This window comes from Sus scrofa, chromosome 18, assembly GCF_000003025.6.
Source record: "Sus scrofa isolate TJ Tabasco breed Duroc chromosome 18, Sscrofa11.1, whole genome shotgun sequence".
Classification (NCBI taxonomy): Eukaryota; Metazoa; Chordata; class Mammalia; order Artiodactyla; family Suidae; genus Sus; species Sus scrofa.
The window spans coordinates 41,563,471-41,591,380 of NC_010460.4; the positions used below are offsets into that span (position 1 = coordinate 41,563,471).

General features: G+C 39.9%; 1 protein-coding gene across 7 annotated transcripts in view; it reads right to left on the reverse strand.

Annotated features, from left to right (window-relative positions):
- CCDC129 (coiled-coil domain containing 129) overlaps window positions 1-27,910 on the reverse strand; it is a 276,989-nt gene that overhangs the window by 71,631 nt on the left and 177,448 nt on the right. For 6 of the 7 annotated variants that reach the window (XM_021079202.1, XM_021079201.1, XM_021079203.1 and 3 more), the window contains 7 exons: window positions 25,369-25,532; window positions 24,002-24,050; window positions 23,345-23,388; window positions 11,476-11,527; window positions 8,909-8,995; window positions 6,756-6,958; window positions 3,062-3,636 (listed from right to left, as the gene is read on the reverse strand). In XM_021079202.1, coding sequence (XP_020934861.1) covers window positions 3,062-3,636; window positions 6,756-6,958; window positions 8,909-8,995; window positions 11,476-11,527; window positions 23,345-23,388; window positions 24,002-24,050; window positions 25,369-25,513 — 1,155 coding nt within the window. In that variant the 5' untranslated portion in view covers window positions 25,514-25,532. Of the gene's footprint in view, window positions 1-3,061; window positions 3,637-6,755; window positions 6,959-8,908; window positions 8,996-11,475; window positions 11,528-23,344; window positions 23,389-24,001; window positions 24,051-24,351; window positions 24,473-25,368; window positions 25,533-27,910 lie in introns of those variants that run through there. The other variant, XM_021079204.1, reaches the window with a different exon arrangement.

The window sequence follows — 27,910 nt, forward strand, 5'->3', positions numbered from 1 at the left end:
TTGAAAAATGACTATTAAATCTGGCATTAGCTCCTGTTTAAGCTGCAACCTACTCAGGCTTCATTTACTCATCCATTGGGACTGAGGGAACACATATTTTTCTCCCAGTCTGTGTGATGAGGATGTAATATTTTAAATATATTTTTTAAGAAAACAAAATTCAAGTAGCGAGTTCCTTTTATATCATTTTGAGGGCTCTTTTTGCCTTAAAAACACATACAGTCTCTTATACACACAAATTTGGGCAAATATCAAAGAAAGACCAGGGAGTTCCTGTCATGGCTCAGCAGAAACAAATCTGACTAGTATCCATGAGGACGCAGGTTCAATCCCTGGCCTCACTCAGTGGGTTAAGGATCTGGTGTTGCCATGAGCTGTGGTGTAGTTCACAGACACGGCTTGGATCTGGCACTGCTGTGGCTGTGAGATAGGCTAGCAGCTTCGGCTCTGATTTGACTCCTAGCCTGGTAACCTCCATATGCCTCAGGCATGGCCCTAATAAGACAAGAAAAAAAAAAAAAGAAAGAAAGAAAAAGAAAGAAAGAAAGACCATAAAGTTGGCTACAAGTTCAATAGAATATTCTGTTTTTCTATGGAAGCCACTCAGGCTGAATTAATATTATCAAATACTTCTAATGTTAATTGACTCATTTATGAATATTTACCAAGTGCCTACTATGTGCCAAAAACATATGAGGATTTTTTTAAGTTTTTGTTTTGCTTTGATTTTTGGTTTCTGAGCGTGTGCTCCCTTTCTATATATATGTACACATACACTAATATACACTAATATGTACAGCTTTTCCTTGAATAATTGCCACTTAAGGAAGTATGCCATGCAAGGACTGGCATTCTATTCTTAGTTCTTCATGTTGAACGTGATGATATGTATCTCTCCCTGTGGTCTCACAGACGACATACAGTGAACTTTGCTTCCTCTAATTCAGGCCAGTCTGAAGCAGCAAAAAGACTTAGTAAGAGGACAGTAGAGTCTAATGAGGCTTGTCAACAGGCTGGAGTTTGGTGAAATGTCCCATTTGGATACTAAGAAATAGACAGCAGACTGATGAACTGCAGATTTTCTTGATAGCATTTATAGCAACATAACTCTTAGGCTGGTAATTAAATAATTTTAGCAAGATTAAATAAATCCCTCTTTTTAAAAGGCCATCTCAGTTTATAATCAAATCAGGACACTCGACCAAAGCTTTGTTTTTTTTTTTTTTTCCCTCCATTTACAATTGTTATTCATTTTTATGCAATTGTTTTAAAATCAGATTAATAGTTTAAGGTTCTTAAAATAATTTTTGACATGACATAAGCAAACAAAAACATATACACATAGGTATTAGGATCATTAACAGCTATATATTTCAAGGCAATTTTTTTTATCTTTGTGGAATGGGGAGAGCTACCAAAAGGCATAGTTACCTCTTAGTCTTCTTCTAAAATTATTGCTAAGCCTTAACATCCTACAATTTCCTTGACTGTCTCAACCCCTTGGCTGGTTAAGAACCCCTTTTCTCTCTCCCAGACACCCCAAACACATCTCTTTAGTGACATAAAGTTTATCAGTAGAGCTATCACAGTCCCCACAACGTTTTTGGTTTCTGTGCCCATTCCTGCAACTGAACCCTGGTTCCCTTGTAGGCAGTGTGTGCCCAGGTCCTATCAGAGTGTCTCACATTAGGGGGCTGGAAGGAGAATGGCCTGATCTTGGGATCTGCATATAGTTATCCTACCCCCACTTCTAAACAATTTACATGAGAATGACAAGATAGTTTTGCTTTTCAATACTTTCTTTGTAATTCTATTAAAGAATACGGAAATGAGTGACAACACATATTTTTTTAAAAAAAGATTTTGGGTGCTCTCTAAATGATGGTGAAAATTAGCATCCATGAAGGTGTCAATGAAGGTGTCAATGAAAGTGGGATGAAAAGGCAAAGAATATGTGAAATGGGGTCAAGCTTGGGGTCAAGCTATGTGAGTATCGCTAAAACCCAAAGCAAGCAAATAAAATAGCATTAAACACAGTCCCTACCTCTTTTGTCCAAGGCCCTGCCTTAGGCATCCTGGGGGAAATATTTCCAAGGCATATTCCTTTGAGGATAAAATCTGGGCCTCAAGTTGCTGATAGTCTAGCAGGGAGATGTCATCAACACACACATACACACAATCTCTACTCTAATAAGCTCTCCCTGCCTAGGCTATGAGAATACAGAGGAGGGAGTGGTGGGCAAGCTTCACTGAGTGGGAAGTGGTTGAACTAACCCTCAATGAAGATGAAACATGGAAAGTTAGAGAGTAGATGGAAGCATACTGAGATGTGTAATAAAACACTGAAGTGAGAAATAAAATATTGCCTGTGATAGGAGTAAACAAAGGATGCCACCGTCATCAGTGCTTGCAGCACCTAGGAGTAGGTGAGCCCTGAAGGAACTCAGGAAGGAAACAAAGAATACCTGCCATCTAGCAGCCATCACACTGCATCCACTCAGGATGTGACAAGCACAGGATACTGTGAGGTGCATATCAAAGGAATGATTTCAGTGAGCCCAGACCCTTGCATCTTCCCGTCCATAGAAACACGCTTAATTCCTTAACCTGAGATAATCTGGTTTTCTTTTATTAACAGTGATCTGCTACCTGCCCTTTGTTGCAAAACTCCCCCTCCCCTTCTCGGAGTGGTTTCTCAGAGCTATACTGAAATGCTGCCTCCCAGGCTATAGCCTTCATTTTGTCCCAAATAAAACTTAATTCACAACACTCATGCTGTGCATCTTTTAAGTCAATAGAGAAAAGGTAAAGTCAAAAATAACCTGTGGATTCAATTGTGAGCAAGAAAAGGCAAGAAATGGGAGAAAGCAAAGGCTGGTCTCACACTAGTTTAGTTCTGACTGAAGCGACCAGAATGACCTAAAATGTCCTTGACTGAACAGAAGTTTGGAATGATAAGATATAACGCTGAGGGGTTGCAAGACGAAGGGGTTAAATGAGGGCTGGAAGGCAAAAGATGCTTTGATGAGAGTTATTTCCCTTAGAAGCTGAGCACACTAACCTCTTCCATTTCGAAGGATTCTGGTGCTTTGCCCGCCAGACGAGGCAAACTCTTGAGCTTGTTGGTCTGAGATGAATTCTCCTTTCGCGTTCTGGTCTTAACTGATGCCTCAGACACACAGGAAAGAGGAGCCTGCTTGGCTGGCATGGATGAGCGAGGCCACTGCTTGCTCAGAACAGCTTGGGGAGGATGACAAGGTGTCAAGTCATCACAGGCTTGAAGAGACCAATGCTCTGAGGAAGGAGACAAATGACTTGGGTCATGGTCGTTTGTCATGGCTGGCAACTCTGCTCTGCAGGCCCCCGCTCTTGCAGAGGTGATGGGAAATTCATCTCTCATCTTCAATGACTCCGATGCTTCCAAGGTGTAATCCTTCTTAATGTTCTGCTTTGAACCTCTCCTAAAAAGTTCAGCCATTCTCCTTTGATGCCCTTTGGCTTCACTCACTGAGGTTCCTGGCACAATTTTTCCTTCGTCTTCCTCTTCAGCTTTGTTCTGCAGGACGTTTACATCATTCAGCAAAGATGAGAAGGCACTGGCCACATGATCCAATATTTCCAGCTGTCGGAAACGGCCTGAACAATACAAGGAACACACCATTTTTCGTTTCAGTGAGATTGCATTAATGTAGTAAAAACTGACGAGATTTGGTAACACATAGGACTTTCAAGATGGGAAGGACTTTAAGTTCCTGAAATTCAAGTTTTTCCTTAGTACATACCCCAGGTTATTATGGAGGAGACTCCCCTAAGCAACAACATTATCATTGTATGATGGGGAGAGTGAATACCTTTTCTATTTAGTTGAGTAGAAATATTTTACATAGATTCATGTAGTTTTTAAGTGTTAATCTACGAACACTTCAGGCAAGGATGGGTTTTGAGATTAATCTCATGTGTTAAACTAAATGTCAGAGTGAATCCGGCTCTTTCACTGTGACGTAAGCTTGAGAGAGTAGACACTCCCATCATCATCTCGCTATCTTCATCTACACCCTTCACCTGAGAGTGGACCGAACATGACATATGGAGTCAGAAGACCTAGATCCAAATCCAGGATGGACCAATCACTGGAAGTGTGACTACAAAGTAAATGAATTAATAGACACATGGTGCTTAGCTCTGTCCTGGCACAGAGTAAATGGCCAGCTTCTTCCTCTGGAGAATGAGGTAATAATACCAGTCCTACGTACATAATCTCACATTTGTTTGAAAAGCACCATGCTATATAAATATCAGTTAAAACTATAAATGTGAATGACTCAGGAAAGGAATATATTATCTTCAGTCTTCCAAGAGAAGATAGTCATTAATGTGAAAACCCATTTGCCTTTCCAAACAAACCAGCTCCTCAACTTATAAGTCTTTTTGGATGATCTGGTCTTGCTCATTCAGGAAATACACAATAATTGGCTTAGTCAATGTATGGGTACGATTGAAGGCAATAAGGACTAATTCGGGGACACATAGCCACTTTGAAAAAATTTGTGAAAAATATTTTGGTATCTCCAGGTAATAAAACCACCATAATGTAAACAGAACATTTTGGTTTTTATTACACAGCCTTCTCAAAATCCCGGTGATAGCATGCAGGGTTGCATAGCTCAGCAACAGTCAAAGGCCCCACTGTGTGGAAGGATGGTGTTCTCTGTTCTGTTGTTTGCACCATCAGAGCAATGCTACAGACTCCTCCATGAGCAAGTCTTTGTGCCTTCCTGTTTCCTTCACCTAAAAGGGGAAGATATGGACTGCTCATCCTTTTACTCCAAAAACATGTGATGGGCTTCTAAGAGGAATGTGATATGCTTTCACGATCTAGAGGAACTCTTGGGTTCTGGATGTTTTCAGAGGCATTATGATTACACTTCCCCCTTAATTTAGCTTTAGCTGTGAGTTCAAGAGCATGATTTAATCATAATTCCACTTTTATGACCATCTTAGGATCCATTCTATAGCAAATTTTTATACTTAAGACTAAGACAAAAACCTATCAATTTCATGGACTCTGTCAATTCAGAGAACATGGTAATGAGAAGTACTGGAAGAGGGGTTTTGTTTGTTTGCTTTATTTATGGGTACATCGAACAATGAACCAACTGATTCTCACCCCCTTGAGTTTGAACATTTTATACTGATTTTGAACGAGACATAATTTTCCATTCTGTCTTCGGGACAACCAACTAATTTTTTATTGCTTGTTTTACATTTGACTTTCTCGGGTATCTCGAGTTGAAACTGTACTGGTAAGTGCTGCGTGAGAATAGTTACCAGGCACTATTAGCACAGTGTTAAGTGGTGGAAGTAAGAGGGGCCAGCAGTCACAGACCAGAGGCCAACTCCATGTGCCCGTTTCATTTGTGAGATATTTACTTCACAGATCAGCTCAAACACTCCTCAAATATCAGTAAGTGTCATTATTCTCCTCAAATAAAGACCTGATGGAAGATTTTGCTTCTTTGGGGGCTTGAAGGAGGAGACAACAAAGAAGGATACTAATTTTTTTTAAAGGTAAAGAAACATTACATTGCAATACCTTCAGTTTTGTGTACTCTTTTTAAAAAGATGTCATTGCTGAGATTTCTGAGACCCATTTCACCCGTATGAAAACAGGGGAAACAGAAACTAAAATGAAAAATCTGCGCAAAACCTCTGTTCTGAATATTTGTTTGAAAGAAACACTTTATCTTACTTGACGTTCTTTTCAGTGAATTTATTTATTTAATTAACAGAATTTGGGCATATTTTCCAGTCCAGAATTCTGCGAACTCTGTTCCACAGAGGAGATGTTTTTCAATGCTCCTCTAAGAGAGGTTCCCTGTTGAAATTACTTGGAAAACACTGCACTGCATCTCCTCTAGGAGACAGGGAGTCCACCTCAGAATACTAAGCAAATCCTGCACTAAATAAACCTGGTTAATGCAAGCCATCTTTCTCCCAAGTTACTTGAGCACAGTACACATACCCCAAGAATATCCTCAGTAGTGTCCTAGAGAAAAATACTCCATTGACCACTAGTTGGAGAAAAACAGCAGTGTGCATGATAACTATAAATTTAAGCATAATTAATCCACAAATCTCAAGATACGACACATTAATAACTACCGCTTACAGCTCATGGCAGAGTAAGTAGTATTCTAAGCACTGTAGATGAGAAAATTAAGGTTTCACTTGGTGACTCACGATAAGCCTTTCCAGATCCGGTTCCTCTGACCTCTGGGTCTGTGGCTATGGTAGATACCAGTGCTGTTCACCAGAAATGCCTTCCTTCCGGGCGTGCGGTAAGATTGTACATTCGTACCCCTTTGCAGTTAATTGTGGTCACAGGATTTATTTTAGACAATGAAATCTGAGCATACTTGATATTTGTTAAGTTTTGAGCAGGATAAAGAGCCAAGTATGGTTCTCTATTTCTACCTTTTTCCTGACATTGCACCCAGTGATGTTCCAGACAGTGGATCCAAGTCCATGACTAAGGAAAACGTCATGGAGCAGATCTCTCTTCCCCCCAAAATACACACGAATCCGTGGTGGACACAGAAAGTGATCAAGACATAACCGTTGCTTTTTGAAGCTACTGCAACATGAGGTTTGATTGCTATTGCACAGATCTCCTGACTTATCCCTTCAGATACTGTGGCCCATCTGAATGGTCACTGTCATTGCTGAGATGCGGATGCCATGTGGTCCTCACTTACTGTACAAGTTAGGGTTCTCAATGTCCATTCGCTGCTTCTGTGCTTCAAGAAAAACGCGGATGTTGATTCCTCTGGCTGCTGAGCTACCACCCAGGAATCTGGCTGGGATTTGTGTGCAGATGTCTGGCTCGTCAGCACCAAACCCCAGATCTAAGAGAATCTCCACTGGATCTTTTTCACAAAATTCCAGCCATTCAGGAATGCTGTGGTAAAAATAGAAATATCTATCCAGTAATAGTCCAAAGGCCTTTTTTTTTTCCTAGTCACATCACCCACCCAATCTTCCAGAAACTGAGTAAAAGAGAAATCTGAGTAGACAAACAGGTTGTACATTTACTAGAGCTCACATATACCTCCTAAAAAGACGGCCCATCACCCCCACTCAGGGACTGCTTGTCTGTACTTTGCAATGAGTTTACTTAAAAGGCTTTTCCATTTCACAACAGGTAAATGTTAAATTAGATAGGGCAGGGGGACTGTGTCACAAAAGCCAGAGGCAGTGAGCTGATAACCACAGAGAAATGGTAGTTGATGACAATAAAAAAATAAAAAAAATTAAAAAAACACCTGAAAATAGCAGACTGAAAAAAAGAATATTTAAAAGGAGTATCGGGGCATCCCCAGTCACACAATTTTTTTGAGGATATCACTAAATGAAACTGTAAGACTGTTGTTCATAATAATGATTTTAAGTACCTGGATGTGCTTAAAATATGTTCTGTATATTTCTGAACTTGGCTGAGAAACAAGAAGTATATATATATATTTATGTTGCTTTAGTTGGTGCTGGCACTTAAAATGATCCCTTCGGTTAACTGGGAATTACATTTATGAGTACCAGCTCACTTCCCAATCATGGAACTTCGACTTCATGATGATGCTAATGACCCTTTCAAACTCAGTTTGACTCAGAACTTCCAATGAGGTTCTCCTGAGTTTGCTCAGTTCTTCTGCTAAAGTTTCTGTTTACCTGTACTTTACCTGCAACATGAGGGAGCTTATTTGAGATAGTGTGAACAATTTTACTTTCATGATGCCATCATTTAAACTAAATGAATTACAATTCATTTATTTAGCCATTCACGCATTCAACAACAGCCACCTAGAGTCCCACTGGGCAGGCCACCCAGCATCATGTTCTACCATCATGTTCACATCTTCTTATGTGATGTAGAGATTCGGTGCTTTGCCTCCAGATTCGACCCAGGAAGAAAAGATGAACCAAGAACTATTACTGTAGAGCCTAAATGGCTCAGTTTGGCTGCTACCTTGATCATCGGAAAGAACTGATGAACTGGGGGTGCCAATCATTTGATACCATAATATAAAAAGGACTGAGGGAGAAAAAAATTTCTTGTGAAAAATCTAAATGGGGAATGAAAGATTTAATCTGTTATCTTGTTGACCTCAACTACAAATTTTTATCCCACCCATTTATATACAATTTTTTTTGAATATCTATCATGTTCTAGGCTCTCTGATGGACACCCAAGCCACAAAAAGGAACAAAAACACAGCCCTGCTTTCCAAAGGCTCACATTATCATTACCAAGATTAAAATTATTAATTGTCATTAAAATATTTTTAATATCATTAATTCTCTAAAATCTATATCCAACATGTAATAAATACATAAAATATATTCACCTTGTTAAAAATTATAATATCATACATAAGGGTCTCTTTCTCCTTGGCCATCACCCTATCAATCTTGACTCTCTTTCTACTGAATTTATGTATATTCTTCCGGACATTTTTCTATGTAGTTACATATATGCCTTATAGTTTCACATACTATTGGCTTTATAAATGGCAACATATTCTAAGCATCTTTTTTCATCTTGCCTTTTTCCCCTTAAAATATGATGTAAAGATTATTCTAAGATAGTCAGGTTATCCCTCCCTATTCCTTTTATCACTGCATAGAATTCCATAAAATGGGTGGATCAATGGTTTATCAGGCCCTTTCTCCATTGCCAGGTATTTAGTAACTCTTTTATACTGTTCTTGCAAGTGGGAGTTCCAAAAACCTTTATGCATTCCCTCATCCATCCATTCAACATGTATTTCTCAAGTGCCTATTTATAATTTCATGAAATCCATTGTTGCACAGAATGATTTCTCTGGATAAAAAGCGCCTGGAAATCACATACCTTTGTGGTATACTTGCAGCAGAATAGCAAGAGTTGAAACTGGTCCCTCTGGATAGAGTGGGAGTTTCTGAAACCTGATGCAGAGATCTGCAGTCAGAGGAAACACCAATGAGGAGATGTGTTGATTTAGACAGTCCCCTGGGAGGTCACTGTGACTCCTTCCCTTCCAGAGCAAACATTTGCATTTCCTCTTCATTTCTAATAATCTCATAATGGCCACATCTTTGAATGCAGCAGGAACTGCTCCTCTCTCTTCAAGAGACTTGTGTTACAGAAGGTGTGAGAATTTAAGTGTTAGGTGCCCGCTAGTGCTCGTTATAAAGGTGACAGAATGTCTCACTTTTGACAGATGGCAAATCATTGGGGAACCTTTCGGGAATACAGCTTTGCTAGGCACTCACTTTCAGGAAGAAGTTAAAATTATGTGATGAAAGAGGTACAGCAAGCAGCCACTGAAGCGACTCTGCATTAATTCCCATAATGGTGGAGGATTTCATATTGCATGGTTAACACTCTCTAAGTGCTGTCTCCAGGGCTCCCCTGGCCATCCATATGCAACAGTAACAAACTCCTTTACCCATGGCAAAAACCAGGACTTCTCTATCCAAACAGGCCTTCAGTGCAAGTCATTTGAAAGAACTTGCAAAGGGAATGGAACACTCTTATAATACAGTTCACTTTCATATAGCTCAGCTATACCATAATACATCTAGCCTCACCATATATAATAGCATATTGGAACAGCATTGGAATTTATCAATGAATTCAATGTCGATATCAATTTTCCCAGGGAGACCAAGTAACTTATCTTTACACAGGCTCCTGAATTTGCTTTAGTCTTGTCCACATTTGGTAAGACTAGCTGGGCCCTGCCTCCTATTTGGTCAATTGCTTCTCTGTACTAAGGCTGAGAAAGTGCACATTTCTGAATAATAAAGACAGTTTCACCAGATGATTGAGCTTGCTGGGAGCCTTGAGAATACATTTCACTTACTGCCTCCCCTCAGTGTGTATCGGGCTGCCATAATTTTTGTTTCACTCTCTGTTTGAGATTTATACCTTATTTTGTAATGTTTAGCAGAGCTACCCAGAAACTGCCCTGGCCTTGGATCCAGGGGAATCATGTATAGTCACTGCTCTAATCAAGCTGTAGGACTGGGTGAGTCACTCTTCTTGGCTCTCATCTTCCCCTTCAACAAAACAAGAGAGTTGCCTCAGAGATTTCCGTGATCCCTATGGCTCTAATTCTGTGAGTAGAAAAACAACTAATCTAAAAAGGAAAAACTATGACAAAGTAGCATTTTAGCTGTGAATTAATTGGTAGGAGTCGGAGTGATACAGTATTGACTATTTGGTTTTCAACTAGTTTGAATTATTTGGAAAATGCAAGAGTGGCTAGAACACAGGAAGCAGAGTTCCCTGCCCCACAAAGCACAGCCTACTGTCAGAGCTAAAAACTAGTTAAAACAGTCTCCATTACGTTATGTTCTGCCTTGGCCCACTCATTCTTTTGGCAAATGCTTTCTTCCTTGTTTAATTGCTTTCTTTTACTACTGAGTACTTTCTGGTTAGAGTTATCTTGCACCTGGTGTTGCTTTTCCCTTGAAACACTTCCTAACACCCTCCTGCCCTTTGTAAGCCATCTCCATCCCAGAGTGAAGGTCAAGGTGCAGTAACCTCGAAGACCACCAGAAGCCATCACCGGACCACCAGACTCCAGCCTTGATGACTTTGAAAGATCGTTTCACTTGGAGGGAGAAGAATGCAGACACCCTAATCCTTATCCATAGCCCTGTTTTTGAGCTAAGCCTATAAGACCCCTTGAGGGAGGACACGGTTTTGGGGCATTAGCCTGCTGTGGCCTCCTTTGCCTGGCAAAGCAATAAAGCTGTTCTGTCTCACCTAAAACTCTGTCTCCAAGACTTAATTAGTGCCAGTGTACAGAGGCCAAGTTTCAGCTCCACTATTCCAGTGGTTCTTAAACTAGAGTGTGCCTCAGAATATCTGATGCAAAAACATAGATTTCTGATCCCTATGTCCAGACTTTCTGGTGCTGTGCGACTGGGGTGAGGTTTAGAAACTTGCAATTCTGCTAAGTTCCCAGGTGCTGCTGCTGCCGCTGCTGTTCAGAACCACGTTGAGACTGAATCCATCCTCACAGTAGGAGACTCAAACTGCTTTCTAACTAGCAGTGGGGACTATATGTATTATTATCCAGCAAGTAGCATGATACTTACTAACAATGGCAATATGAAAATATGAATGTAACTGTTTTAAGAGCAGGTCCTCAGGAATAGCTGAATTTTAGTAGAATTCATAAATGTATTTTAATTAAATTCCCCCTTCCAAGTCAACATTTGTTAATTTAATTTGCTCACTCCTTTATGACAGTTAAAGAACCTCTATTTCTCTCAAGGCTGGCGAAAACAGTCCAAGCACCATGGCTAAACTAGTGACAAAATCCCAAGATCCATGGCATTACTAGGAGACCTTCTCACTTCCACTTCTTTTATGAAAGATGCGGATGCAAGACACCGGAAGGAAACAACAGCGATTCTGCCACCTACCTCATGTAGTCTTTCACAGTCATTTGAACCATTCCTTGTTCATGAAAAGAAACTGCAACAAAAAAGAGGAGATGAACTTAATTTCCTTTTTTCTCATGGAAGATTTTCTCATCCTCAAGCTAAACAACATGGGATTGATTTCCACATTCAAGACTCTATAGGCCTGAGATACAAGGCGTCTCTGTAGCGAACAAGACAGAATGTAATTAACAGCTAAGTTGGGTGACAAGCACTTGAAGAAATGTTGTCAAGGCCAGCAGCAGGTTGTCCAGTGACCGTTTCTGGTGGTCTCTGGGGTTATTTGCACCTTGGCCTTTTCTCTGGAATGAAAAGCCAGAAAGAAGAGTTGATATGTATGTGTCAGGATTTGGAAAACCATGAAACGTTTTGGAGCAAACAAGTAAATGTGATGATGCTGAAGGTCATTTGATGGTTAGTGGTACTGAGGACAGGTCAGAGGCACTAAATACTGGACGTCAGAGAGGCCCATGTAGGGGCCGATGCAGTATTCAGAACCTGTGTCAGATGCTACAGCAGATGTCTGCTGAAGGAAAGGTTCGGAAGACAGGCAAGTTCCAGAGACGGTTTCCCTGTCTTCCCATTTCCTCTCACTGTGGCTCTTCTGGGTGCCTATGGGTGACATGCATCAGAAGTACCACCCAGCACTTCCGTAAGAATGTGAAGTTTCTCACCATAAGGACTATAATGCAGGTTGGGAGAAGTTTTGGAAAGGCAAATCTTAATGATTAAAATATATTTTTAAAATTAAAAAAAAAAAAAAAAAAAGGCTCTTCAGTATGGAGCCAGAATTCTTGCCTGGGTAGGGTGTCTATGAGTAGATCTCCAGGTATCTGTGAACTTGTTTCCGAATGCCAAATTGTAGAGGTGGAGATGAGAATATGCATAGGTTTCAGCAGGTTTTTTTTTTAAATTTTTTTAAGGCTCAGTGACCTTGCTGAATGAAAAAGGACAACTGGTCTAGAAAGATAAAGACTAGAGGTATATTACTGATGTATGAGCAAACAGTGGCTTCTTAATTGAACCCAGAATACTCAACGACAATTCAAAAAGGTAGAGGAGTTCCCACTGGCTGGGGCATTTCCACATGCCATGGATGCAGCCATTAAAAAAAAAAAAAAAAAAAAAAAAGTGGTGAGAGAGAATAGATACAGTTAAGTTCTGGCCTACAAAAGAAATGCAGTTCTGGCACCATAAGAGTTATATAAGGTGAAAAATATTACTCTATGATAAAGGTTTAAAGTAAAGTATGCATATAGATGCGTCTATCTCTATGCAGCCATTCTCAGTCTCACTCCCACAGCCGACATCATTAATCAACGGCATCACTTTCTCACAGAGCCTAGATCGGCTGTCAAAATTGTGAGGAACTGAATGAGATGAAGCTTATTCGTCATCCTTTGTGTAGAATAAACTTCATGGGTGGGTTTTTGAAAAAAACAAAGTAATTTCAGGGTACATTATCTAAACTTTAGAAATTGCTAGCTTGAAAAAAAAAAAAAAAAAACTACTTCATAAAACATTATAGGAAGCCACTAACCAAGGAGGGAATATCAAGGTGAATGATCATTATTATGATACAAATGTGACATTTCTTAAATGTCCTATGTGATATCTGGTGGCACTTAGGTAAGGTAAAATATCTGACTTAAACTTATGCACCAAGATAGAAATGAACTTAAGAGTCCAAGTGTCAGTCTTTTTGCATCCATTACACCAGTAGTTTTACTTCATTTGTTTTATTTTATTTTTGTTTGTCTTTTTAAGGCCACACCCATGGCATATGAAGGCTCCCAGGCTAGGGGTGGAATCAGAACCATAGCTGCTGGCCTACGCAGGGGATCTGAGATGCGTCTGTGACCTACACCACAGCTTGTGGCAACACCAGATCCTTTAATCCACTGGACTAGACCGGGGATTGAACCCACACCCTCATGGATACTAGTTGGGTTCTTAATCTGCTGAGCCACAAGAGGAACTCCACATCACTAGTTTTAAACCTATAGATTTTAGCAGAGGAATTCTTTTGCAAATTTCTAGTAATTTAAATAGATAAAAGGGGGAGCTGTTTTGGACAGAGTGGTCTCCCATTTAACTCTTCCTTCACCCGTGAGGCACCTCCAAGATCCCGAGTTTGAGAACATCATCTATTCAGCACCAAATCTCTCACCTGGGCAGGTACTGCTCATCCGCTGCAACACTCTAGCTCACTGAACTCAGTCTCAGAGCTTCTCTAATCATAAAGCCAATACCAATTGATTGAAGTTGTCACATGAGAGAAAACCTATTTGCCACTTTATTAATCATGTTACACATGCAAGCACAGTATCAATTTTTGGCAGTCATGTTGTAATGACTTGATGAATTAAATAATAGCTTGCCCCAAATGGAAGGTTAAAATACATATTTACCATCTTATGCAGTATTTTTTCCCCTATTTCTCCCTGCCCCCACCACCTCTATCTATTGCTCTGCCTGTATCTCACAAAAGCAAGCTGCACTTGTGTCTGGCTAGATCATCCAGAGAATTCAGGAGTTTTTGAGTAGTTCTTGTATATAATATTCTGGGGTTCTAGGACATTTGGCTTCATATTCTGACAGTACCACCACTCTTGCCACTACCCCAGTCTTTTCTGGCTGTCTGCTATTGCTGTGGATTTCCTAGAACATAAGAATAAATGTGCACATCCACGCCGAGGGTCTGGCATTGTGGCCACGGTGAATTGCTCAAACTGTCAGAGAGGAAATGATCCATTCTCAGACACTAATGAAAAGAGTTAGCTCAGCCTTGTTGAGTTTTCAAAACCCCTAGCCCTGCAGAAAATCTAGTCATCCAGAAAATTCTACATCCCTTCACTGAGGGCTTCTTCATGGGATTCTAATGGCCACGCAGCTCCAGCAGCCACGTCCTCAGATCACACCCCACAGCCCTGACTTCCAGGTTCAGGTGTGATCTGGTTACCAGAAAGCCAAGGACAGCCTGGAAAGGGGAAACATATTTTCTAGGGAATGTGCAAGGTGGACTCAGCTAGTTCACAGTGGGGGAGTTTTCTGGTCTGATGACACAAGAAAGCCTTACAGAGTTTAAGCAACAGCTGGAGGAGGTGCCTTATCTCCTTCCACCTTACAGCTCCCTGTGTGGCCCAGCCATCCCTAACAATTAGGGGCCAGGCAGGATGTTTGACCCCCTCTTACAGAATCCCACCCTCATTGACACACACATACAGCTTTTACATCTTTTGTTAGATGTAAAATATAACAAAATTTTATAATTAAAATAATACAAATTATAATATATAATTTAATATTAGATAAAATATTTTACATTTTATGTATATAAATATTATGTATATTTTATGTTATGTACTATACAATTTTATATTATATATTATATTATAGAAAATATTTTATATTGTATATTATAGAAAGTGTTTTATATTATATAAAGAGTATATGAGTATAAAGAGGATATAAGTATGAAGGAATATAAAGAGCTACTTTATATTCTTTCTTCTTGATCTTTAAATTCTTTATATTCTTTCTTCTTGATCTTTAAAATGACACAAATGTCTATCTCTAGCCAATATATTCAGACACACAGCCTTTCTGCTGCCAAGCTTAGATTCTGGAGAAAATGAAGCCAGGAAAAATCGATACAATTTTTAAACTCACAAGATATGCCTGATTTTTAAAATTTTAATTAAATTATCTAAAATTAATGAGCTTCTCTGCTTCATTTTCATTTTGCATTCCCTGGGGCTCGCTGAGTCCTGGGAGACCAAGGGACATTTTCAGTGTTACTACGTGTTCATTTCCTGATGACTGTGGAAGCAGCAAATGGCCTTTCCAGTCTTTGGACAGAGGAGTTAGAGCGTTTTGCACAGGACAGTGTGAAACTATTATGTCTTGCCTGTCCAACATTGTTGTGTTTTGTTTGTTTGTTTTGTTTTGTTTTTCCTGCACCTCTGTTACTTTGTAAGGTAAATTTCCTGGATCTGAAAACAGGCTTGTCAGGATCAGGTCCACACTTCTTTGCCTGTTTCAATAATGAACCTGAAGCTGGTAGCCTAGCTCTCAGCAGCATTGGGATTCTTAGCCTTGCCTTAAAACCCAGAAGATCCAGCAACCCCAGCCCAGGCTGCTTCTGGGCAGCATCTGCTGGAGGCAACCCACCCTGCAATTTTCTATGGTCTCTACCCACCTGCCTCGCTCCCAGACGCCTTTGAGTCTGCCACCTCTGATCGGAGCAAGAATTTAACATCTAGGGAATGCCATCCTGGGACAAACACATTGCTCCCGTTATTCCAGATTTCCCGAAGCTTCTGCAGGTAGAAGGTGGGCCTGTGTTCATCACTTAAGCCCTGCCTGAAAGGCCTCCTCAGTTACACACTGGCTTCGCTAGTGGCTTGGCCTGGATATTTTATCCATCTCTTTGTCCTTCCAAGACAGTACTCTCAGAAGCTTTTTAAAACCAGATTTTACTCTCTTAAAGCACTGAGGGAATGAAGAGAGAAAGAAAAAAGACTGAAGGTCCTCCTATCCTCAAGTTTCCTAAGGGTGGCCTGAAGGAGAGTTAAAATGAGAAAAACATTTCCCTGCTCTCTACTCAATACATCCCACGGCATGGGTTAAAATGCCAGTTCTGATTCCCTTTTAGATACTTGAGTCTCCAGCCACCCTCCCTACTGTTAGGTGGACTTCTGCCATCTGAAGCAGCAGACACTGCACTTAACCCTGCAAAATGTATTACTGGAGAAGATGTAGTGAGATATGCAGAAGGCACTAATTAGCACCTTTATTGGCTTAGAAAGCATTTTTTATTTTGGTTTTCCTAAGCATTTCTGACTGATTCATGGAAGACATTTGGTTCTTTGGAATATCGTCCAATAGACTAATCAAATTACATTTTCACAGGGCTCTAAAATAATAGCATTCTGCAGCTTTCTGTATATTTAACTCCTGCATGACCAAGATACTTAGTAGAGGCAGTCATCAGGGTTTATTTTCAGTTGGCAATTTATTAAACTGTATTCTTACAAAAAAAGAGACTCCTACATTCTTCCTGGCTCTCATGCTCAGAACCTCAGAGCCAATTGTAATGCTTTGCTCTTGTTCACCGAGATAGCTATTTATTTTCCAGATGCTGTCAACTCTTCCTCTCCATTCCTCTGCTGACACCCAGCCCAAGCCCTCATCACCTTAAGCCTGGGGGGTGCACCTTCTTCCCATTGCCAGGATAAACTCTGGAAGCTGTCAGTTTTCTCCTCAGAAACCATTCCTAACTCATTACAATGGAGATGGCAAATATGAAATGCACCTGCTTCAACTCCTCGGTGCTGCACTTATTACTCATTACCCTCTATTCAGGTGAATAAAGATATAGCTTGACAACTTACTCAACACAGACCCCAGCTGCAACCACCCATCCTTTGGCTGGGAATGGAGTTGACACTTCCTTGTCATTCCTACCTAAGACATCAAGTGTGGTTCATTCTTTCTGGATTTTAAGGCATTTATAATCCGACCACACCCTATTTAACAGAAAAATTTCCCATGTTGCTCCCTAGCATGAAGCCATTTCTCTAGTCTTATTCTCTATGCTTTCCTGCACACATTTAGTTTGCTTCTCATTCTGTGCCTTTCTTCAAGCCCCTATTGCTTCTAGGAAATGGCATTGTGTTGTTTGTCTCTCTCTCTCTCTTTCTCTTTTTGTAACTATATCTCTCTGATTGACTAGCTCAAATCTCACCTTTTCTTTGAAGATTTCCCAAGGCATCTTTATTATGAACTGGTTTTAGTAAGTTTTGTTTTGTTTTTTGCTTTTTTAAGGGCTGCACCCACGGCATATGGAGGTTCCCAGACTAGGGGTTGAATCAGAGCTACAGCTGCCAGCCCTACGCCACAGGCACTGCAATGTGGGATCTGAGCCCTGTCTGTGACCTACACCACAGCTCACGGCAATGCTGGATCCCTGACCTACTAAGCAAGGCCAGAGATCAAAACCCCATGCTCATGGATTCTAGTTGGCTTTGTTTCTGCTGCGCCACAATGGTAACTCCCAGTAAGATCTTTTGGTTGACTAGCTTTGGGGAAATCTCATGTATTGGAGATGATTCCTACCTCAGTAGTCTTTACAGCTGTTAATGAGATGGATCATATCTTAATAATTTGAGGCAGCACACACAGACCAAGTAGCTTATGGGTATAACCCATAATGGATGTGACTGGTGTTTAGAAGAGATTGAGTCTCTTAGTGCAGGTGTCAGGAAGGTCCTTGCAGAGACTATGGGACTTGGATAAGGCCCCAGAAGAAGGGCGAGAGGCAGACAGAACAGGAAAGACTTTAAGACAGGAGGAACTGGATGAAAAAAGAGAAAGAACTTGGAATGTCCTGAGAGGAGATCAGACTAGACAGTAATATAGAAAATTGGTGTAGATTATATTCACAATAAAATGGTCCTAGAAAGTCAGAGTGACATACATGAGAGCAGGAGTCCATAAATCTGTCTCCTCCACTTTGCAGAGCTGTCTGCTTTGAATGCTTTCGTTTGATAAACATTAAGGCAACATCTATTATGTTTCATTGGATTTACTTTAATCTGTTCTTATAATACAGACCACAAATTTAGAACTTGATTTTGTAAGTTCTTATCATTTAATAACTTCTTTTTGGAAAGGGATAAGTTTACTCTTCAGGGACCACTCTGAGAATCAGAGAAAAAATGTCTAAATATCAAAAAGGACAAAGGAATTAACTACCCATCGAGTAATTAATGGCATCAAGCAAGTCTTTGACAGAAACTCTATTTGCAGTAGGAGACGGTTCTAGCACAGCATCATGATGGTGTGCTCCACAGTCAGGCCTCCTTGCTATTCTTGGAAAACAGAGGACACATTCCCACCCCAAAGCCTTTGCACTTGCTGTCTCATTTGCCTGGAACAGCTCATCCTGCAGATAAGCAAATGTCCGACTCCTTTATCTCTTACAGGTAGCTGCTCAAAGGTGATCTTATCTCAGATGCCTTCCCTGACCACCTATACTCCTGGCATATTACATATTCATTTGTTCATTGCCTCTATCTCCATTGCATCTTTTTTTTCTATAGATCCCCAATCCTAAAGGGGTGTCTAGTTTGAAGGAGGCATTCTACACATATTTGTTAAATAACTGAAGAATGGAACAAAAGGGAATCTGTCAGAAGTTTTGTGTGCTTATAAGTAAGTAAGTGGAGTTGATATACATTTGTTCTCCAGGTTCCAGACTAAGTCTAAGGCTTCAGGAGAGACATGGGCTTCAGGGAGAAGCTGAAAGTTTATTTCCATCATGAGTTCTGTGTGACACATATCACTAATAATGCTTCCTAGATCCCCACATGTAGCACAATGGAAAAGAGTGTTTTCAAAAATTCTGCAAGAAGAGAGCACCATATGACTTAAAGGCAATGGTGGCAGTACCCAAAGAGCATAAGAAGACTGTTTGGGAAAAGATGACACATGAATTATCTATATGATGACACCCAGGTGATTCTGCTGGATTGGGAGCAGTGACCATGGGAGTGAACTCATTCATGAAAACATGTGAGGCATCTTCTGATGATGCTCAGAAATACTTATGGGAGACAATTTGCAGCAGACCCTCTGTCACCGAGATCGAAGCAAAAACCTATCAAAATTGGGGAACTGATTTCATTATAACTTAATTTTTACCCACAGACTCGTGAAACCTGAGGCAAATTTGAGTACAACTCAAATTTATTACAGAATAATTTCAGACTAGCTTTATACCTCTTCCTCTATAATTGTTTTTAACCAATAATTTAAGAATCTTAACTCAAGTTTAAATGAAATCAAGTTTTATCAACACACACACACACAAACCCTTAAATTGAGGAAGTGTCCATTTTTGCCATTCAAGTCTGGTTCAGAGAAATAAGGGAAAGCTAGAGATAAAATTAAAGGACATGGATTTACACCAGTATGCTATATACTGGTTTCTGGTAGACATAGGAGGAACTTTGAACTCAAACAGATGTGAATTCAAATCATGTCTCCACCTCTTCAGCTCTATGTGGTTTTAGGCAAATCTCTTAACTTTACTGAGTCTCTGTTTCTTCAATATTTAATGAGGTTAATCAATCACTTTGTTTGAGGAGTACTTCACAATAGTTTTAAAATATGTTATAGGTACTTCATACATAATTACTAATTTTAATCAGTATTATTATTATTACTTTTGAGACTAAAATATATGGACATCAGAAACCTGGTCAGTCTTAGGAAAAAAAAGAACAATAACCAAAGAATTTTCCAACTATTAAGCATTAGTTTCTCAGTCATGTCAATTTCTAAGAGTTTAGTATCTTACAGTTTAAAATTTCTGAGGTTAAAGTAGAATGGTTTCTTATGGCTTTATAGAAAAATTATTTGATGCATCTTTTTTATTTTAAGATCTAGATATGGTGATTTTCAGTTTCACAGATACCTGATTGACATTTAAAAATTGGCATTGTACCACTTCACAAAATTTAAATCCAAGAAGACTGAATTGTGGCCCTGAAAGCTGGCCCTGAAAGTCAGAAGACCTGCGGGCAAAGTAGATGTGACTGACTCACCCACACTGTTTATGCTTTGACTTTTTTAGAAGGGATGCTGCTGTAGAGCTTTCCTTCCAAGGTGTCCATGCATAACACGGAGAGTAAATTATACCACAGTTCTCTAGGGAGACAATGTGCTTATAGAGTCAGACAGACCCACATTCAACCCCCTCACCTACTAAGTGGGTTATTTTGGGCAAGTTACTTAACCTTTCTGAGCCACATTTTACTCCTTGCAAAAGCTAATAACGACAATATCCACCTCAGAAGATGGTCCTGGTAAATGAGATATTATACGTACAAAGTACCGAGCCTGTATGCCCTTGACATGTACTCATTTCTTTCCCCTTGGAATTTTACTGATGAAATGGCTGAAGTGCCAAGAGTTAGGAGGAGGCTTCACCTAGCATAACGGTGGCAAACAAGACAGGAAATGAGCCAACTAGATTCCAATTTAATAAAAATTAGATTTTAGGTAGCCATAGAACAGCATAAAAGCCAAAGAATCACCGTAAGAAGCCAAGACCCATCTCAGGACACAGGAGGGAATTAGCAGTAGGGGGACTGAAGTCTTATTCCACCTCTTCATTTTATCTGGGGCCCCATTCAAGGCCTGAAGGCCCTCTAGAATGCTTTCCATAGGAGGTACTGGGTCACCTAGAAGATGAGCAGGCACTTGGATCTTGTCGTGACTTTAACATATAAAGCCTCAGAGTGATTTCCGCTTGCTGTGGGTTGAATAGCATCCCCCTAATCTCATGTCGGTATCTGAAATTTCATTTCAGAATGTGTCCTTTACTGGGAAATAGGGTCTCTAATGATAATGATTAGTAAAGGTGAAGTCATTCTGGATAACGGTGAGTCTGAAATCCTAAATCCAATGACTGGTGTCTTTAAGAAAAGAGGTGCCCATGTGAAGAGGAGGCAGAGAATGCAATGACGCAGCTACAAGTCAAGGAATGCCAGGATTTAATGGGAGCCACAAGAAAGAGGCCAGAAAGGATTCTTCCCTAGAACCTTCATAGAGAAAAATCTCATTTTCAGACTTCCAGACATTAGAACTGAGAGGGAATAAATTTCTATTTTAAGCTGTCAAATTTGTGGTAATTGGTTAAGGCTGTCCTAAGAAATGAATGCACCACTCTGAATCATACTGGGACTGCCAGAGTTTGTTTTTGTTTTTGTTGTTGTTGTTGTTGTTTTACAGAATTTTCCTTCCACCAGGAAGTACTTTTCTTTCTCTTCTTCAGTTCCTTTTTTTAATGGCCACACCCACGGCATACAGAAGTTCTCTGGGCCAGGGACTGAATCGGAGCCGCAGCCCAGACCTCCATGGCAGCTGCAGCAAGGCCATATCCTTTACTCATTGCACCACAGTGGGAACTCCCTTCAGTTCCCTTTTGTTTCGCCACAGTTTCCTCCCTGACACACTCATCACAACCTGAATTCAGGTCTCCAGTTTCTGGTACTGCTCTAGCTTCCACTTCTCAGCAAGGTTCTTGGCTTCCCTAAACTCAGTGTGCCCTGACTGAGCTCGTCGCCGTTTACAACCAGCACACAGAGGGGCTGAGAGAATCCCCAGTCTCCATTTCCTCTGCCTGCCTCTAACCAGCTGTGACTGAAAATTGTGGCATTTCAGCACCCAGATTCTTCACCTGCTAAACACAGATGAACACCAGCCATGCTACCACACAGGTTACAGAGTTTAAAATAAGATAGATGAGGAAGAGCCTTGCAAAAGTGAAGGCTCAATTAAACTTGTAAGAAGCTATTCCATTATTATTAAAAACCTCTCTGGAGACAGAGGACCTGGCAAGTAGAAACTGTGCATGTCTGATCTCAGAGTCATTTTGTTATCCTTTCCTTCCTCCAGGTCTTTCACCTCATGCCTTTACTTCACTGACTTGACTCAGAGGGCGAAGGGCCATGATTTGTCTTAATTTCTGGGAGGTGCAGCTTTTAATGCAGTTACTGACAACCCCAGAACTGGTGCCAGGCCTCCAACTATGACCTGGACAAGATAAAATATCAAAGGGATATGAAATGCTGGCTGTATTTATTAACTTCTTGCCTTTGCTGAGAATGAACTATTAGGAACAAAGGTACTTAAATTCAATTCACTGGCAAACATCTTCACAGATTTTGGTACCATGGAAGTTTTATATCTTAAAAAAAAAAAAAAAAGAAGCTTGGTGAAGGAGGAAGTTTTTAGGAAAAAAAAATCCTATTCTTAAACTGGTTTATAGCCAATGGTCAATCTTAATTTAAATGACACTAAGGAAGATAAATAATTAAAAACAGCCAAGTAAGTAACAATTAGACTAATAATTTTCCTTCTAATCTTTAAACTTCTAAAACTTATGTCATTTTCACATACACTATTTATGGCATTTCATTAATTTTAAAACACTTTTTTTCATATTTTAACATCTATGAAATCAGGATGTGTCTAGTAGCCAATGTTCCCTTTCATTTATAATGGCCAGGGCTGGTCGTTCTATTTTCCTATCTGAGTGGTACTTAAAATGTGGGTGCATTTTATGATTGAGGGGTCTTACATGTTATGAAATATGGTATTTGGTTTAATGAAGATGGAAAATGTGAGACCTGTAGTTAAACTTCTTTTTTTCTTACAATGTTCATATCAAATCTCAATGTAACAAGTGTGATATATTTTCTACCTCGGAAGTGTATAGTTGGACTGCTTGCTATAGAATTCTGTCATTTGTTGTTGTTTTTTGGCCATGCCCACAGCAGAAGTTCTCAGGCCAGGGACTGAACCCACACCACGGCAGTGACAACACCAGATCCTTAACCCACTGAGCCACCAGGGAACTCCCAGCCATCTATCCTTTTTGAGAACAAATGCATCATTAGAAAGAGAGGATATAATTTTAAGACCAAAGAGTAGAAAGAAAGTAGATTTAGGAACAAAAGTACAATACAGTGTGAGGAAAATCAAACAATTTCATTTACATAATTACATCCTTGCAAAATGTCTTCCCAGAACCCAGCGAGTTTCTGCTAGTGTCTGAGCTAATGATATGGCAAGAGTCCTGTTCCAGCCCCCGACCTGCTGCTTGAATAACACCTATGCTTTCTGAGCCTCAGTCTTACGTATCAAACTAAGTGATTGAGCTGAACAGTTTCTGAGATCTGCTCCATTTCTAGGAACCTCTGACTTCTCATTTAAAAAATATTTATTCATCCTACTCAGGTCCAAAAACCCTCACTGTTTCTGGGTTCCCTTGTCTTACCAAAGTGGTCGATGACTGGCTGAAAGTTTTCATTGGCAGATACCCTAAAAAGAAACAAAGGTATCGTGAGTCAAACAATGTGTGTAAATAAATCATGCTAAGTTGTTTTTTTTTTTTTTTTTGGTCTTTTGTCCTTTTTTTTCAGGCCCACACACATGGCAAATGGAGGTTCCCAGGCTAGGGGTCTAATTGGAGCTGTAGCGGCCGGCCTATGCCACAGCCACAGCAATGCCAGATCCAAGCTGCATCTTTGACCTACACCACAGCTCACGCCAACACCGGATCCTTAACCCACTGAGCGAGACCAGGGATGGAACCTGCAACCTCATGGTTCCTAGTCGGATTCGATAACCACTGAGCCACGATGGGAACTCCCTAAGTTGCTTTTTAATTAATGGATGAAAGTAAATGCAGTAAGACTTTATTCCAAGAGGACTTGAAGAAACCAATGAATAGCCAGGGACAATAGTATTATAGAAATGTAATATTCCATTTTGTACTTTCAAACTGATATATAACTTTTGCGGTAATAGAGAAATCCTTCAAACACTCAGTTAAATTGAAAATCCCTAAATGTCACACCTTGTCCCCCAGGGTTACCCACATTGTTTTCATGGATCTTTGCAAAAGCGTTTAGGGGCATAAAGAAACACTTACAAGAATCCAGAGTCCAGCCATTGCTGAATACTTTCTTGTTTGGAATCTTCTACAAATGAGAAGCAGATCAGTCAGTCAAGTACAACCAGCTAAAATGATCCCATCCCATATTATTCAGCCACCACTCAATACACTCAATAGGTCTGGTTCTTAGTATTTAGTCACATTTTTCTATAAGCATATTATTTTTCCCCCCAGGCAAAACTTCCTGTTTTCCATAATCAGCTTTTCCTAAGAATAAAGTGTAAGCTTGCCAAAAGACTGTAAGAGAGAGAGCAAGAGAGAAAATGCAAAAGGGAAAAAAATAAATCACCAAAGAGCAAGAGATGTTGGAATAATTTTTAAATTACCTGGTGTGAATATGAAGAGTGAAAAGGCATAAGAGACTTTTTGCCTTTCTCTTGTTGGAAATAAATCACATGAAGCCTCTCCTTACTGAATCACATTTACTTAAGGCAGCTAGCCAGTGATGTTTATTTGCAAGGAGTTCTGTGCCAGGTTAGAAACCCAATTTGCATTCATTCCAGGGACAAATTGCACTAGTGTCCCAGGATTGCCAAAGGCACCCTGTGTTAAAAAGGCACCAGTCTTTTAAGGTGGATCTATACCACCGGCTCAACACATACTCAACAGGCAAAAAGAGAAGGATATAAAAGCAGCATTTCCTGTAAATATGTGTTTCCATTCTGGTTAGTCACAGGCTATTCTGGGCTGATTTTCTTTGACTTTATCCTAAGAAATCGTGAGGTATCTGAATTTACCCTCACCAGGTGTCTGGTGAATTAAAAAGGCCAAGTGGACACGGAGCTGCTTAGTCTTCCGGTGAGGTTTCCTATCTTGTGAAAGGATAGAATGAATTGGGTGATGGACAAAGAAGAAAAACCATCAAACAGTTACATCAGAAACAAACAAACAAAAAAAGCACAGTGGAGGGAGAAATGTTTTCTTACTTATTACTCTTTAAACTATTAAAATTATTATTAACATCTTACGCAAGACCCAGCAATGAAGAGCCTTTCAATAAAATGTTTGCTGTCCTACAAGAAGCCTCATGTCTCTGGTATGGACTCCACATAGTTTCAGGGTCTTAGAGGACTTAGGATGAGGGAGGGGACATTAGAGTGAAAAGGAAGCAAGTTCACTCTTTAGTTGGTCTGTTTCCACCAGGATGCCCTGTGTTTTAAGTGTCAGTAGGGGAGGTCGGAAATGTCATAGAAATTTCTGGTATCATGCCAGGAATACTGGTATCTTCAAAGTCAAGTGCTTGTTCTAAAATCATTTGCCCTCCCCTCCCCCAGCCAAAAGCCCCCGCATCTTCCACCATCCACAATAGGTTGATTTCAAATAGCCCTGAGGGCCCTGCTCACCCAGCATGGGGATAGTGAGACTCTGGCTTGCCTCCTCAGAGCCAGGAGGCAGCTGCTCATCCTGGGGAGTCCAGGCCTTCTTGGTGGACCTCAGGATGTCTCTCCTGCTCTTCTCCTGGCCTCTGTGCGACTTCTCCGCCATCATAAGAGAGTAATTCAGCAAGCTAATTTAAAACACCCAAACAAACAAATTAGACAATTTGACAAACTGTTGTCCAGCAATGATATCAGCTTTCAGGCTTGTCTCAGGGTGAGAGAGAGAGAGGGAGAGGGAGAGGGAGAGGGAGAGAGAGAGAGAGTCAGAGAGCTCACAGTCCAGGAAGTGGACCCAGCTTCACAATCTGGGGAAGCCTGGCTCACCTACTCAAGAGAGTTCCCTATCTCAATGTGCTGAAGTGTTTCTTTCTCAACGGAAAGGCAGCTCAAGACCAAGGACTATCTGGCCTCACCCATCACCAGGCCACATCCACACTCAGGAGGATTTAATCTGGTGATCTGGGATGTGGATGATGAGCAAAGGAATTAGACTGGACACATCCAGTCAAGAAGAAAGTTTAAAAGCATCAATTAACATAAGCATTCTTCAAATTTATCCAACAGTCATCTCTATAACAATAGGTTTAGAGACCCAAAGGGTAAAAAGATGAGGGCTTTGGCAACAGATCGACCTGGCTGAGTTTCATCTCTGCAACTAATTGTGTAGTCTTGTATAAATTATATAACCTCTCTGCATTTCCTTATTTTTAATTGGGGATAGATTGCACTGAATTTTAATAACTGTTAACCTTAGTAGAATATTTATTACGTGCTAGATTCAATGGTGAATTCCATAATCCATTATTTAATTGTCAATGAAGGAAGTAATCTAATTGTCACAATTTTATAGTAAATCTAAAAGCAGTGGAGTTAAATCGCATACCCAAAGCCACACAACAGTCAGGATGTAAACCCAGGGTCTGGAATTCCAGCTTGTTCCCATGACCATTAAGCTGTAGCATCTGCCCCACAGGATGCTTGGGACACTTAGGATAGTCATAAATATATTATGCACATGGCACAAGAAATACACGCTGGCCCCTTATCTCTTTTGATCTTTATTAACATTGCTGAGAGGTTCACAGAGTAAGAGAAGGAGACAGAAGCTTAGAGTAGCTGTGTAAATCGTCCAACCTTCCCAGACCATCAGCACACTGAGAACAAGGGCCTCCCTCTTCCTCGATGATGTGTCAGTGTTTGACTGGATTCTGAGTACATAGTAGGTGCTAAATAAAATGTGCAAAACTGAAGTAGCAAAGCTGGGGTTCAAAACCAGTAAACCCTGACTGAATTCTTTCCATGGCATCTACTTGAATTCACATTAGTTTATTCTTCATGTTTAGAGAAATGACTGAACAGTCAAATACCTACTTTAGCAACATGTCTTGCATCCCTAAACTTAGACATAATCATCAATCATCTGACATGTAGACAATTACTTCTAACCAGCATTTTAACAAATCAGGTCATTCAGATTTTTAACATCCTTTAAATTAATTAATTAATTAATTTATTTATCTTTTTAGGGCTGCACCTACAGCATATACACATTCCCAGGCTAGGGTTCTAATCAGAGCTACAGCTGCCGGTCTACGAGACAGCCACAGAAATGAAGGGTAGGAGCCACTTCTGCAACCTACACCACAGCTCACACCGACACTGGCTTAACCCCTTGAAGGATACGTGGGCTATCAGGGAATGAAACCAAGTCCTCATGGATGATAGATGGGTTGGTTACTGCTGAGCCACAATGGGAACTCCAGGTCATTCAGATTTTTTATAGACACTTGAATATTTTCATTTAATTATAAATGAACAGTCTAGGTACAGTTGGCAGTAAGGGTGTTCTTACATGCTCTATATATTAAAATTCTTTCAATCAGTTAAAGTATAAATATACAATTATTATTGCACTGGTAAATTACTGCAAAAATTGTGATGATTGTTAATTTTATGTTTAAAAAGTAATTATTAAGAAATCTCAATTAAAAATTAGGACAAAGGGAAGACAGTATTTATACTAATGGTGAGACTTTTATCCAGCTAACTTTAGGAAGTTAGCTTTAGGAATACCTTCTGGGAGCAAATAAATGTTTATAACGATTTAAATGATAACACAAGACAAAAATCATACAGAGAATATTATATCTCTAAACTTTATAGAACGATTTCATATGTTAGAATTTACAACATGACAAAACAAGATTTAGAAACTACATTTAATTTTTAGTTATTCAGTTTTACGTAGGCTTGTGGGTTTTTTTTTTTTTTTTGAGTAAAAAAAAGAGTTCTTTTTGGCAATGCCTTGCATCTTGTGTGTGTGAATTACAGTAGGAGCATCAATTCTGACAGTGCAAAATTTCACAAGGAGGAAAAACTCTGAAATCATCCTCAACAACATTCACAAAATATCATACTTAATAAAGGATCAGAAAAGAATAACGAATCACCAAAAAGATTTCCCCAGTAATTTTGCTCCTTCACAGAACTCAGCTGAAAGTTTCTA